The sequence below is a fragment of the Amblyomma mixtum genome, chromosome 3 (assembly GCF_055824585.1).
Source record: "Amblyomma mixtum isolate Tamu chromosome 3, ASM5582458v1, whole genome shotgun sequence".
Classification (NCBI taxonomy): domain Eukaryota; kingdom Metazoa; phylum Arthropoda; class Arachnida; order Ixodida; family Ixodidae; genus Amblyomma; species Amblyomma mixtum.
The window spans coordinates 170,971,617-170,984,694 of record NC_143014.1 but is presented as its reverse complement, the minus strand read 5'-3'; the positions used below and the strand labels follow the sequence as shown (position 1 = coordinate 170,984,694).

Genomic DNA, 13,078 nt, shown 5'->3' with positions numbered 1-13,078 from the left:
ACACCCACGTAATATCAATGAAAACACGCCCGTGTTCCGCAGGAGTGAAATAACTATGAACATATTGAGACAGCTAACCGTCATCTGTAAAAGCTGCGCGAATGCGTTGATCATTCGGAACTTCTGAGAAGAAACTTCGCACACAAAATTAAATGCCTTAATGTCGTAGAAATTAAGATAGGAATGCTGCGATGTTTAACTCCTTCGTACCGCTAAGCTTGAATTAAGCGCGTAAATGTTGCCAGCAGCAACACCCAGGTGTTAGGCGCCAGACTTGTGGATAAGTCGCGGATGTGTTATAGATGTATAACACACGACAACGCACGAATATTATGATAATATCGTAAGAGGCGACAGGTGAGAGTAAAAAAAAAACGAAAGATATCTCGAGAAAGTCATCATAGCGATTTCTTAGTGAAAATTTGTCATTTTTACGCTTGCCTGGCACTTGACAACATTCTGGTTTATACTTTTCACGTCTCACTGATGGCCCAAAAGTTAATTGATCAGTTGAAACTAAATAATTAGCTGAGAAGTAAAAAATGCTCCGATGTGCCCGAGGCGCCCGCCGAAAATGCTGTTTTGAGTTTCATTGCTCGAAAACGAACCAGAGTGTCTTTAAACCTTGATTTATGCTTAGTTATAAACCTTACCTATGAGCCTCTCAGTCTATCGGTGAGAGAATGAGAGAGATACGGCTACAGCCTGTGCCTGTGAAGGCTTGCTAAGTGGTTTTTTGAGGTTACCTACGAACAAATTCCTCAACGGCTGCTTCCCGCGCTTGCTGTGTTATTCGTGCAGTTGGCCAGTCAGTGCTCCTAATCCCGGTGCAACACCCGTGGAAGTGCGTCCCATTGCACGACCGCTTCTACGGAGCTTCGACGCAGCGTCGTAGACATGCTCGTTCTTCACTATGCCGAGATTGTGCGGGCCGCTGTAGGATACTCTTTCGAGCTCTTTAATTTAATTGGCTCTACCGCGTCGCCGCTACAAAATTGGACGCCGGTAGAGGTAGCTGCCGGCCGGATTAAATCCGATATATATATATATATATATATATATATATATATATATATATATATATATATATATATATATATATATATATATATATATATATATATATATATATATATATATATATATATATATATATATATATATATATAGCACAATAAGGTAAACGTACTTGGTTGCTAGTTTAAAATAAGATGCGAAATTGAGAAACGCTTCGTTTATTGGGAGTCGACGTTTCGGACAGAGCCTGTCCTTTTTCTTGAAAAAGGACAGGCTCTGTCCGAAACGTCGACTCCCAATAAACGAAGCGTTTCTCAATTTCGCATATATATATATATATATATATATATATATATATATATGTACGAGTCGTACGAATGTTTCAAATAACTAACAAATGCTAATGTTGACATTCTTCTGCACTTGCGTACATTCAGAACACACATATTTCTCAATATGTAGTGTACCGTCTGTATTGTGCTGCTTTCGTTCACTGAAAGCGTATAATCAAAGCCGCGCGTGGAAGGGGTAACAGGGCGGAACAAGCAGCTGCGAATTCTGGAGAACACTTGAACATTTGGCGTGAGACGTGTAGAGAAAGAAACAAACAAAAAATAACTAGGAAACACGTTCAAAAGGACGAAAGAAAAATAGGAACGTCGAGGAGGCCTGGCAGAACGACGGAACACGACTGCCAGGAGAGTTCCCTATTCCCTAGCGCTGGTGGCACTTGACAGGCAAGGATAATAAGAGCGGGAGGCTTCCGGTGCTTGGTGCCAAGCCTCTTCACCTGGTTGCGTCACCTAAGAAATACTTGTGCTTGGGGAACCTAGCAACAGTGCTTTGACGCCAGAAAGGAAGGAACCAAGCAAGCATCCAATTAGGTATGACAGCTACATGCATGGCATCGCTCGGTGCTTTTTCTTTCTTTCAACGAATTCCCTTGACAATTTCCAGAGGTTCAAAGCTGCCACCGTATTAAAAAAAGAAAGAATTTCCTGGAATATGGGCGTGGAAGCAGGAAATTTGTATTCTCTATACATTCAAGAAATCTTCTCCTACTGGAAAAAAAAATGCAGTGCATAATTTTGTAAGGCGGAGTGCTCAGTGACGTCGTGCTTACAGATGATAATTAAATAAAGAAATACGACTCCAGCGTGAAGTTTGGTGCAAACCTTTCCTTTTTCTTTAAATATGCAAGAAAGATTAATTTATTTTTCTCTGTTTTCGCCATTCTTCAGCCACACTGGTTTCTCCCATGAAAAAAAAAAGAAACAAAAAAAGAAGACATGATAGTTGTTTTAGACAAAGAGTGGGCTCGCAAAAATGCTTTACGTGATAAGCTTTTGCTGATTTAAGTCTCGGCGGATCGACTTGTTTTCAGGCGAGTGATAGCGGCAAGCAATGCTGCAAATACCATGTATGCCGGTGCACAGCCTACTAAGAGGCCCTTCACAAGTGGTAAACCGAGCTGCGACCTGCTATCGCGTGCGCCTCGGATAATGCGTCCACAATGTAAGATTGGTTCTTGCACAAGCATAATCCTTGTGTCCTCCTTCCGTCAGCATCCCGACGCAAAGAGAGGACGTACTTCAGTAATCGTTGGAGAAGTTTTGTGTACAGGTAACACCACATGACAGCTTTGCGCCCGGGAAGTGGGGGAAAAATATCTAGCGGGAACGGCGCAGAGCAGTCCTGACATCTTTCGCATGTCCTAAGGCGCCAGAAAATGAAGGCTTGACTTCACGAGACCATGTCAAGCTTCCGTCACCTCAAAAGATGATGCGGACGCATTAGGAAGTGAAGACGATGAGACTGTAAGCTTGTTTGAAACGGCGAACTCTAGCATTCTCCTTGTACATGAGTGCATTTGTATCCGCTATGTAACCTGGCCAATCCCCGGCCGTGGGTATGTGCCATTAGGTCTGAGGACATCATCATCATCATCTAGCATTCTGCATGCACAGCTTGTGCTTGTGGTACTCGGTCCTCTTTGGGCGACGTTCTGCGCTCACTGCCCGCGTTCTGAGGTGGCGTTTTTCGATGTTTGATATGTTGAGCGCTGCGTTATCAAGTGGAAGTAAATAAACAAGCGCTCGTCTAGGAAACACGCCCGCTGGACGTAAGTTTCATGCTTTAAATTTTCCCCAAACGAGTGCCATCAAACGTCTCGTAACCAGCAGTGACTTGAGCATCCGCCTCGGATGCGGGAGGTGCCACTAGTGGACTTTTACCCTATCAGGCGGATTTAAGTAGTTTGATGGTGGAACGAATCACTGAACCGTAAACGCAACGGTATGGACAACGCAACGCAAGTGTGGCAGTGGTTGATCGCTCAAGACTCATAATATTTGCAATAAAACACTAGATGAGAAGGACACCTTGATACACTGACTAGATACAAGCTAAATACGCTTATTGTTGGGCACCTTATTTAAATATGCTAATGATAGCGTGGCGCAAGCACTGTGCATGTCCTGTACCCTATCATCGAGCTATCACAGGGGCCCGATGCCAATTTAGGGGGTGGTAGTTCAGCGCCTATGCATTGCACCTGGAGAAAGCAGCTTCGAGTTTGCACCAGCTTCATGCTTACCTCATGATTATGTGTACTCTCAAATTCAAGGAAGAGTCCAATAAAGATGGCCATTTTTGTCAGGTTTGTTTCACAAAAATTTATTCTTTGGGTAATTTTGCACTTCAGATCATTTTTTCCAAGAGGGCGCTTCCTCGGTGGACCTTTTTTCAGGGGACTTTCTTCCCTACAGCCTCTTCTTACCTAATCACGTGACGTCGGCTCTCAAGTATGTACTCTTAAATGCTACAACATTTATGAAGACTCTAAAATGCGTTGTGTGATGCCACTCTTTCGCTTGCCCTGTGTCGACTGAGATGGCAGCAGCAAGCCGGCCAATCAATGCAGCCTGTTTCACAAGAACCATCCTAATTTTCGTAAGCCAGTTCCTTCTGGCGATGCACAAAGGACGGCTCGTGTAATTGGATGGGCAATAGAACACAACAGCTTCAATCAAAAACGCGCAAAGACGGGGAACGAGTGAGAAGTAGGATTGTTCTGCATGTTTAGTCCTCGACGAAGTACACTTTCCTACGTTAGAACGTCGGTCGGCACTCCCGTTTATGCGGTGTTCACGCTTGTAGCCGGTTTCCCCATTTCTGCTGCCGCATTCCGTGATAAATTTGGTACGTAAGTCGGTATCGGAGTAGCTTTATCATAATTATTTTTATGCGTAGCATATTGCAATCACTCAGTTCAGCCCTTGGGCGCGGCCGGGCAGCCACCGACGTCACCGACGTCACCGAACCACGTGAAAAACCGTGACGTCACCAAACCACGTGAAAAAAAATAAAAAAAAATAAAAAAGACGGCTGAGCACCGCCACCGCCCCGTTTCAAAGGGGGCGCTCCTATCCATCCATCCATCCATCCATACGTCACGGAGGAAAAGCTGCTGAGAAAATCGAGTGCCGCCAAGCAATACCTCGCGCAAAAAGACCGCGCAATATGCAACGCATTGTTGGCTTAACCAAGCTAAGCCTGGGCATCTTTTTTTTCCAGACGATAATTCTGTGGCATGACAGATTTACCTCATAACCATGAAGAAAGTTTCAACGCGAGATAAGTTTGAATTTTAGTAAGGTTACGGCCCCAACGACACTATCAGGGTGCTTGAATGCTACTGTTATTCTCATTTGCTTGCAATTTTTGTATTGTTTCCCTATGCACGATATTTACACTTATATAATCGCAGAATTGCACGTCGCATTGAATCGACTTTGAAAGGAATCGAATTCTGAAAGGAAACAGGCTGGTTTTAACGCGCGCAGATGGTTTTATAGGCAGACATACCGTGGTACCTCGTCCTTGAAAGGAGTCGCGCGTTTCCTTTCATGGACACGCCATACCAAACAACTTTGGGCAAAAGCATTTTCGAGCAGGAAACCGTATATGAACGCAATTTTTTTATATAATGTAAGATTTCACTATAAGAATCGATATATCCGGAGTCACCTGACGGCAGTCTTGTAATTTTTTGTATTAATGTTTTTGCTATCGTCAAAAGCGTTGCCAATTGGTTTTCCATGACAGTCTTATTAACTGTTCGATGCGATCTATGGAAACATTTTAAAAGAAAGATTTTGCTATACTTATCAGAAGAATGGACCATTACCTTCAATACATCCATAACAGTGTCTTACAATTTTCCAATTTCCAAAATTTTTGTCCGAGATTGTTGGACAGGCGTTGAACAATGTTCGTCACTCCCCCTCCCCCTTTCGTCCCCTTCATTTCCACCACCCATTTGCGCTTGGCATTAAACTGGACGTGTGCCTGGCTAACCTTGTTCGTGGTTCTCCCTTATCTTCCTTCTTGCAATGCATGTCGCAGTTGTCCCGGCTTCTACCGCTTTCTTCCTGGGCTGGGGAGCCTTATCGCTCGTTTAATATAAAAAAGTAACACGAGGCTGCCGAGCAGAACACAACCCAAGAATAGACCTAGTTGCTCTGTACTTGGGAAGTTGCCTCGAGAAAAGTGATCACAATGCGGGCACACTGCGGAGCCTCCCGAGAGTGCGAACAAAGAGAGTAATCCGCTTGGCGGCCAGGTTCCTTTTCTAAAGCACACTCGCCTGTGAGAAGCGGCCGAGGGGAATGGCGCAAACCAAGCGGGAAATTTCCAGGCAAGACTGACGGCTGTCAAGCTTAGCCGACCGAACATACGCGACCGGAAAGGAAGAGCTCGGCTTGCGCTGGCCGCCCGGGCGCCGCAGCATGGGTGTGGGACAGAGAGGGCGAAAAAGGGACAAATATGACAAAGGCGCCGGGTGGTGATGAAGGCGAAGAAAGGCTGGGATGCTGCGCCCCTGTCCGAGAGCCGGGAGGCCGAGTTTTTCGGGAAAACCGCTCACGCGTCGTATTTCCCGTGAGAGGCGGAAATGAGGAACCTCTTGATTCCGGCAGGCAGATTCCCCTCCCCTTCCTGATGCGGACGAACCGTCTCTACGCGATTTCCTCCGTGCTCGTTCCCAGGTCCCCGCGGAGGACGCGCGCAGATACGACATCCCATGCTGTCGCGGGGCCTAGCTTTGAGGCGCCTTGAGCCGCGACGGAAATTGCGGACGAGAGCAGCGGCCGCCGGTATTTTGTGGCCCAGAGGACTGGCGGAAGAACACACCTGGCAGAAAGGTGCAGCACCGCCCTGGTCGCGCATCGTACGGGGCAGCGGCCCCTTCTAGCTCTGCCGGCGCCTGGCCTTCATTTCAGAGAATGAACGATTATCGAGTAGATGAGGGCCCCAGTCCCGATTCCCGGGTGTCCGAGGAAGAAAGGCTCGGCGTAAGGTTTGACTTACTAAGAACGAAAGCCTCAGGCAAACCGTGCCTTCTACACAAGTGTTGCGCAGTCGCGGAGCTTTGGTTCCTTTTCGTGCTCACAAGTAGGTCAGGTCTCCTGTATTGTTGCTTTCTTCTTGCACCAAGGAGATTAGGCGGGCTAATTGAAACAGCACTGGCAGCTAACAACTTTTCTTTTTGCTTTCCTTCTACTTCTTTTTTTCTTAAATTCTGCCCAGACAGACTGTATTCCTTCACGCGCACACCAGTTAAGGCCTGTGTCGTCTTCCAGTTTTCCCGCGCTCCATTTCATTAGCGCTGTCAGCTTTTTGCACCAAGCTAAGGAACGGCCCCGGAGTAGTAGTTCCCAACAACCGACACGCTGCCTACATGAAGTGCGGTGCTGCGCATGATATTACAACCTACCTGAATATACAGAAATTTCAAAAGAGAACGCACATCACACAAACTGGCTGAGCGACACAAAGATAGTTTAAAACAACAAAAAAAGTCAGAAACAGATCAGTACATTCTCAAAGGCGTTCCTGTTCCGCCAAGAAATTACATTTTTAGAGCAAATTGTAGCAACAAGAAGGAAGTGGCTTTATGCCGCTATCAGAAGTCTGCGATGGCACTCGGTGAATGGTGCCTCACATCTTCGCGGAACGGGCTGTCCATTGTGAACGGCAGCCGCTATTCATTAAAATGTCGCCGAGTATATGTTGGAAATTCTGAATGCGCTTTGTGCTCAATAGCAGAATAGGTAGCATTCTGGACCTTCACGTTTTGGATAAATTGCTTATGCTGGGGCCTGAAATGAAGCACTAATGTTGGGTTCCTTTTACCGGCTCATAAAAAGGCCGAGGTAGCCATAATTTGACTAACCTTCCTGCTCAGTGCTCACTTTCAGATTAAAGCATTTTGGTTGAGCTGCACTGCAGGTGTCCTGGTCACTTTTATCAGTGTGCGTACTAGTACCAGTCGGCACTCTTGAAAGTAACTCGGGGCTCGCACGTTTGACAGCCACTTGCAATAGGCTCTAGACCTCTCGTTAATGAATTAAGCGTGGCCCGCATGGAGCGTTTTCCCGAGCGATTCGTCGGCGTCGACGGCACCGGAGCGTTTTTTTTGCCGCCGGAGAGGACGTTTTTGCCAAATCGTCGGGTTCTGGCGGAACAGAAAAAAACGTCGACGCCGCGCCGACGCCGGGAGAGGGCAGCGACAGAGGACCAATGAGAGCCGGAGCGGGCGTCACGTGATTCTGGACGGAGCCACGCCGGCCGAGCGAGACGCACTCGTGAGCTTGAGCTGGCACTGCAGCTTGACCCACAAAACTGCGTCGCGCTTCCCGGGAAGACGGGTGTTTGGCGCTCCGAGGGTACCGATGCTTGGGTTTCGGGTTTCTCGGCCGAAACGGCCGAGCAGCGTGTTGTCTTTCGGAGGAGTCGCTTCTAGCTGGCCCTGCCGTAGCGTCCCTCAGGGGCACGCGTAAACGGTAGCGCATCTAGTGACAAGACGTCAAGGCTCATCAACGCTGTGTTGAAGAAATTTTCATCCGTAATTACTGATAACTAGGATGGGTGCATTGCGAGCCTTTTTTTGTTCTAAGAAGAAAAACTGCAAATAGATGAAAATGTAACAAGTGACTAAAAGCTAGACAACTGCTTCGCCAGATGTCGTTCTTGCGAGGTAAACACTGCATTTGGTTAGGCCTAAGAGCTTGAAAATTGCCAAGTTATCTGAAAAACAGGGGCTAGTTTTCGCTTATACCTCTACGCGTGGGCGAGAGTGTGCGAAATAAAAGCGAACCGCTACCATTTGAGCGAGCTATCGCGTCGAAGAATCCAATGGTGACTAGTATTTATTCCGAACCGGCCGAGCAGGGCGCCGCCATCTTGTCAGCGTATCCCGTAACGTGCCCGTAGCGCGCGCCGCTCGGCTGCTGACCATGCGGGAGTGAATTCGTCGATGCCGGCGCGGGCGTCGGTCGAGCGACGCGATTTCGCGGGCAAAAAACGCTCCATGCGGGCCACGCTTTAGGCGCAAGCGTAACATAAACTAAGCGAGTCATGAAGAGTGGCTCGCTCTGTACGCATATTCGGCACCGTGGATACGTGTCTGGCTCCCCTAATATCAAACACCGCATACTATAACGCCCTTGTGCCTTATAACCGATGGCAGCGCAGGCAGTCACTATAAAGCAAAGCCATGTTATTATGCTCACAATGCTCTAATAATGAAAACACCGTCCATTCCAAACGTCTTCAAGTCATCAGGTTTGCTGATGAGCCGGTTAACCGAGCTCCATAGTACCACCTTGTACTTGATAGCTCGTGAGCGGTGAGAAGAAAAATTACCCCACCTTACAGCGGTTGTGGGCGCTGGCAGTTCTATACCAGCCGTATTACATGACCCGGAAACAAGCGCAGTGGTTTGGGTGGGAGGTTTTGAAAAAGACGTTACGTATAGCTAGAGCACGCGCAGCCAGAAATTCCTAGCCTCCTATGTTATGACAGTGCACGTTAAAGAACCCCAGGTGGTCGAAATTTCGGGAGCCCTTCACTACGGCGTCCCTCATAGCCTGAGTCGCCTTGGGGACGTTAAACTCCAATAGACCTAAGCCTAGACCTTTTCACATTATTCGGGTGCTCGCTCACGCAGTGATGTTACTATCTCGATATAGCTCAATTCATAAAGGCTGCGTTACATTTGAAAAGGCCCCTGGCCACGAATTTAATCGGCTCCTTGATGTACGCCTCCTATGCCTGTTTTCTAACCTGTAGACACCGTTTTTTTATATAAAACTCAGCCGTCCACTTAAATCCCTATTTTATTTTTTTTTTATGCCCAAAGGCATCAAATCGCATAAAAAAAGTAGGCTCGCGCGGCCGAAGAACAGCTATTTTCACAAGATATCGAATCTATCCCTACCGCTTGCAGTTTCTCTCGCCCTGTGTTCTCTACGTGCCGCTAGTTCACCGCTGCACTCGTGACCAAACGTGTGAGCAGAACGCTTCTTTCGAACCTCTCAATGAATAATTTTGTATGCAGAACGCATTCTCCGGTTACTACCCGTAGAATGTCTTATGCGTTTTCAAGGAGTATACTGCTTGGGGTAGAAGCTTATTGTTTACAGCGGGCTTGTTTACAAGAAATATTTATAGAATAAATATAGCGGTCAAATGTCGGGGTCTTTTACTTGTCCTCGCCATAGGACAGGCAACATGAAGGTTCAGTGCACTGCCAAGTTTTTTTTTTCATTCCCCGCCCCTCTGCAATGCGCACCTTAAACATGTGTAGCTACAAGATCCACATTTATAATAGAGACTCTGTACCGCCTACGAATAGTTCGTCTCACGGGGAGGCGTGCCTAGTACAGTGGTGAGCAGCCTTGTCTAGAGCGCTTGAGCAGTGCGCACTTGGTAACAGAAACCGAAATTAGAGAGCAGTCCCTCATTACAGGGCAAAGTTTTCGTGCCTGCTTTGTTTACGAGGCTATCTGGCGCTACTTCCGTGCAAGCGTTGCAGCTGGACCCTAGAGGCTGCCACAAAATCTGGATTTGTTTGCAAGGAAGTGCACCGCTCGAGCGCTCTAGACAAGGCTGCTCACCACTGTACATTACAGTCGGTTACCTGGTTCACCTAGCGTATTGGCATCCTTTTTATTTTCTCTGTGCAGCGATGAGTTGAACGACGTCCGTCCATACTATCTCATGACGGAGTGCGCGGTTAGAGCGCGGAGAAGCACGAATAATGGGCTGTCAGTGCAGTACAGTCCAGGAAGATAGTGGGTGCAATGCACAGCATGGGTGGCATGTTATAACAAATATATTCCACTTCGATTTTATTCTAGTTATTTTATTCCATCCTTTGTCTTTGGCTAAGCGCCGACACGTACCAACTATTGTCGAAATCCGCCACTCAGCGCAGCGGATAATTGAAATGAAATTATTCGAAGGAGAAGAATGGTTTGTATTACACTGGCACAGGTAAACTTTAAACAGAAGGGAGAGAAAATGCAGCAAGCTGTCCTCGAGCGCACTCCTTTCTATAAAAGAGAGTGCTGTATGGGACCAGGTTACTCCCTTTTTACTGCTATATACGCGTATTCGTGTTTAGAGTGCATCTGAATGGCCATCCTCAATCTCTTTTTGTCGGTGGCTATTTTCGCTTTGCAACGAGAGCACCTAAATTCGTAAGATATGTCCATTGTGTCCTTCTGATAGCCCAATGGGTTTTGCTTTCACTAAGGTTTGACAACCAGAAAGAAAAGCGACTTTCAACAATCACCCCTGATTTATTATTGCAATGCGCGCGTACGCGCTATAAAAGCTTCGAACACAATGCGAGCAGCGTATGGCTGCGAATGCACACAAAGCGCAAAATTTACTCGGCAATAAACTGCAAGGAACACGTGAATAAACAAACAAACAAAAATAACGAAGGATAGCGAGGATGAGGACGGAATGCTTTCGTATTAATTATGAACAGACGTTTAAAAAAGTAAAAGAAAAACATTAGCATGACTCATGTTTACGTGCATGATATATAGTACGGCTGTAGGTGCAAAAAAACTGCTGAAACCGAGAAGGGTACTGGTTTCTTTTTTCCATTTTTGCTCGTACGTATTACTTTTTCTTTTGACAGGGAGAGTAGCTCAGGCAAGGAGGCCCTTCCTGAGCATAACATACGAGCCTGTCGCTGCTTAAACGATGTTATTCGTCATTCCGGCTTGCGGTGGGAGCGCCGGGCCCCTGCAGACGGCTTTTTTTTTTTAAATTCTTTCCCCTTTGCTCGAATGTAAACGTTGCTTTTTGAGCGTGAACCCCCTGAGAAGAGGAAGCGAAATGGGACAGATATGTGGACCAGTTAGTGGAACTTTATATTAGAGAAAAACAGCGCGCAAGGAGACAAAATACCACAAGGTGTGCGCGCACAGCGCCCCGCGTGCGTCCGTTTCCTCTCTTGTGTGCTGTCGTCCTATATTTCACTCCAGAGCATAATGCGTGTACGCAGACCTTCGTTTTCTTTGTATAGCCTACTAGAAAAGAAAGTAAAGGAATTCCCGTCCATCGATTGCACGGGCCCGGTAAGCGGCTCGTAAAAGAAACTGAATAGTTACAAAATATGGACAAATCAAACGTCGCAGAATAGCTCGCTCTCGCGAAAGATGTCTCACACATGATAGCATCTAATACTGTCAGGCGGTTTGGTTGCAAAATACCGGAACGAGTGCGACGGGGCTGTGTACAGCTCACACACGTCGCCGCTGTCCTGGTGTTAGGAAAGCACATCCGCGCTCGCACGATCTGCGTAGTGCGCGCTACTAACGTCAGTAAACGTGAGCACCTGTTACCGCCGTTTCTATATCTCTCATTTTTTCTTTCGCTTTATCTCCATCTCCAGTCGCTCTTGACTGAAAAACATTGCATTTTCAGATCGGTTCAGTTATGGTCAACGGCAGTTGCAGGTGCGATTTGGGGGGAAACTGCGTTAAAGCGTGCACCGTGCGCTCCAGCACGGGCGCCCCGCCGTCGATCGATTGGCCGTTTTCATTTTTTTAATCTATCAAACTGCACACAGCAGATGGTAGACGTGACTTGGTAAATTCTATCGCGTTTGTTATCGCTTCGGGGCACAGTACTTAAATATTTAATACGCAAGATAGCATAAGCGAAAACTGTTGCAAACACGAAAGTCGAATAGAGGTCCAAACGCTCTCGTATTGGTTTTTTTCACTAATGAAGTTTAATGGGAGGCTTTTAAGCAGAATTGATAATGAGAATAGTCTCGAGCGGAAGTGCGGACGGTAAAGCGAGGAAGTGTGATTATGAGTAACTAAACAAGTTGCAAGCGCTAAAAGTGCAGTCTCTGCGGTCACGCTGATAGCAAACACTTGTAATTTGCTGGGTTCACAACACAAGAGAAAGTGAAACTGTGTATAAGGTTCGCCGTATCAGGGTTTCGGACCAGTTTCGGCTGGAGTTTTTAGTGTGCGCCGAAACGACGGTCCATGGGTGTTATTGCACTTCTGCTCCGCTAATTTAAGCTTGTATATTTGGAAAAACAAACTCAAATATTGGGGGACGGAGGCTTTCCCACGCCTGTAATAATGTCGGTGCTGCTGACTGTAATCGGCAACGCACGCAGTGTGTATGCGAAGTGTTTTTAACACTGTGTCACAGAACCATGCATGCGCATGATTCTTTTTTTCCCCCTTTTTTTTTTTTTACACAAGCGCGTAAGAGTAGCTAGAGGAATGCGAAAGGGTGGACCTGTCAAGCAGTGGGACACAGTGCCGCAACGGCAGCTAAACGAGCAGGTCCTGTAGAGTGCGTACCGTGAGGCCCACGTTTTTGGCCAGGGTGGTCTCGGAGATGTTGGCGAACGGCTTGTCGGCGCCCCAGCATTCGACGTGCTTGTACATCTTGGAAGTGGACCGGTGCCGGTTGCCGTTCTCGCGCACCGCCTGCGGGCTCTCCTCGGAGGTCTCTTTCTGCGACACAGCGACAGCAGAACGTGAACTGTGGCGGCCAACAGGGCCCCGGGACAGCATACATGTCACTGACAGGGGAACCGTTTAAAGATTCTCCTCTCTCCGAGGCAAAAATTATGCAACATTAAAACTGTCTCAGACCGTGGCGTACATGCAGAGCTAAAGGTATTGCTGCAGGACAGGAAGACTGTGGTCAAATTCAGGAAGCTGTTTGA

At 47.1% G+C, this 13,078-nt stretch overlaps 1 protein-coding gene across 2 annotated transcripts in view; it reads right to left on the bottom strand.

Annotated features, from left to right (window-relative positions):
• The window catches only part of Ac76E (adenylate cyclase type 2 Ac76E), a 508,349-nt gene that overhangs the window by 24,944 nt on the left and 470,327 nt on the right, over positions 1–13,078 (bottom strand). For both annotated transcript variants that reach the window (XM_089581917.1, XM_089581916.1), the window contains one exon: positions 12,708–12,863. In XM_089581917.1, the coding sequence (XP_089438043.1) occupies positions 12,708–12,863 (156 nt within the window). The remainder of the gene's footprint in view (positions 1–12,707; positions 12,864–13,078) is intronic.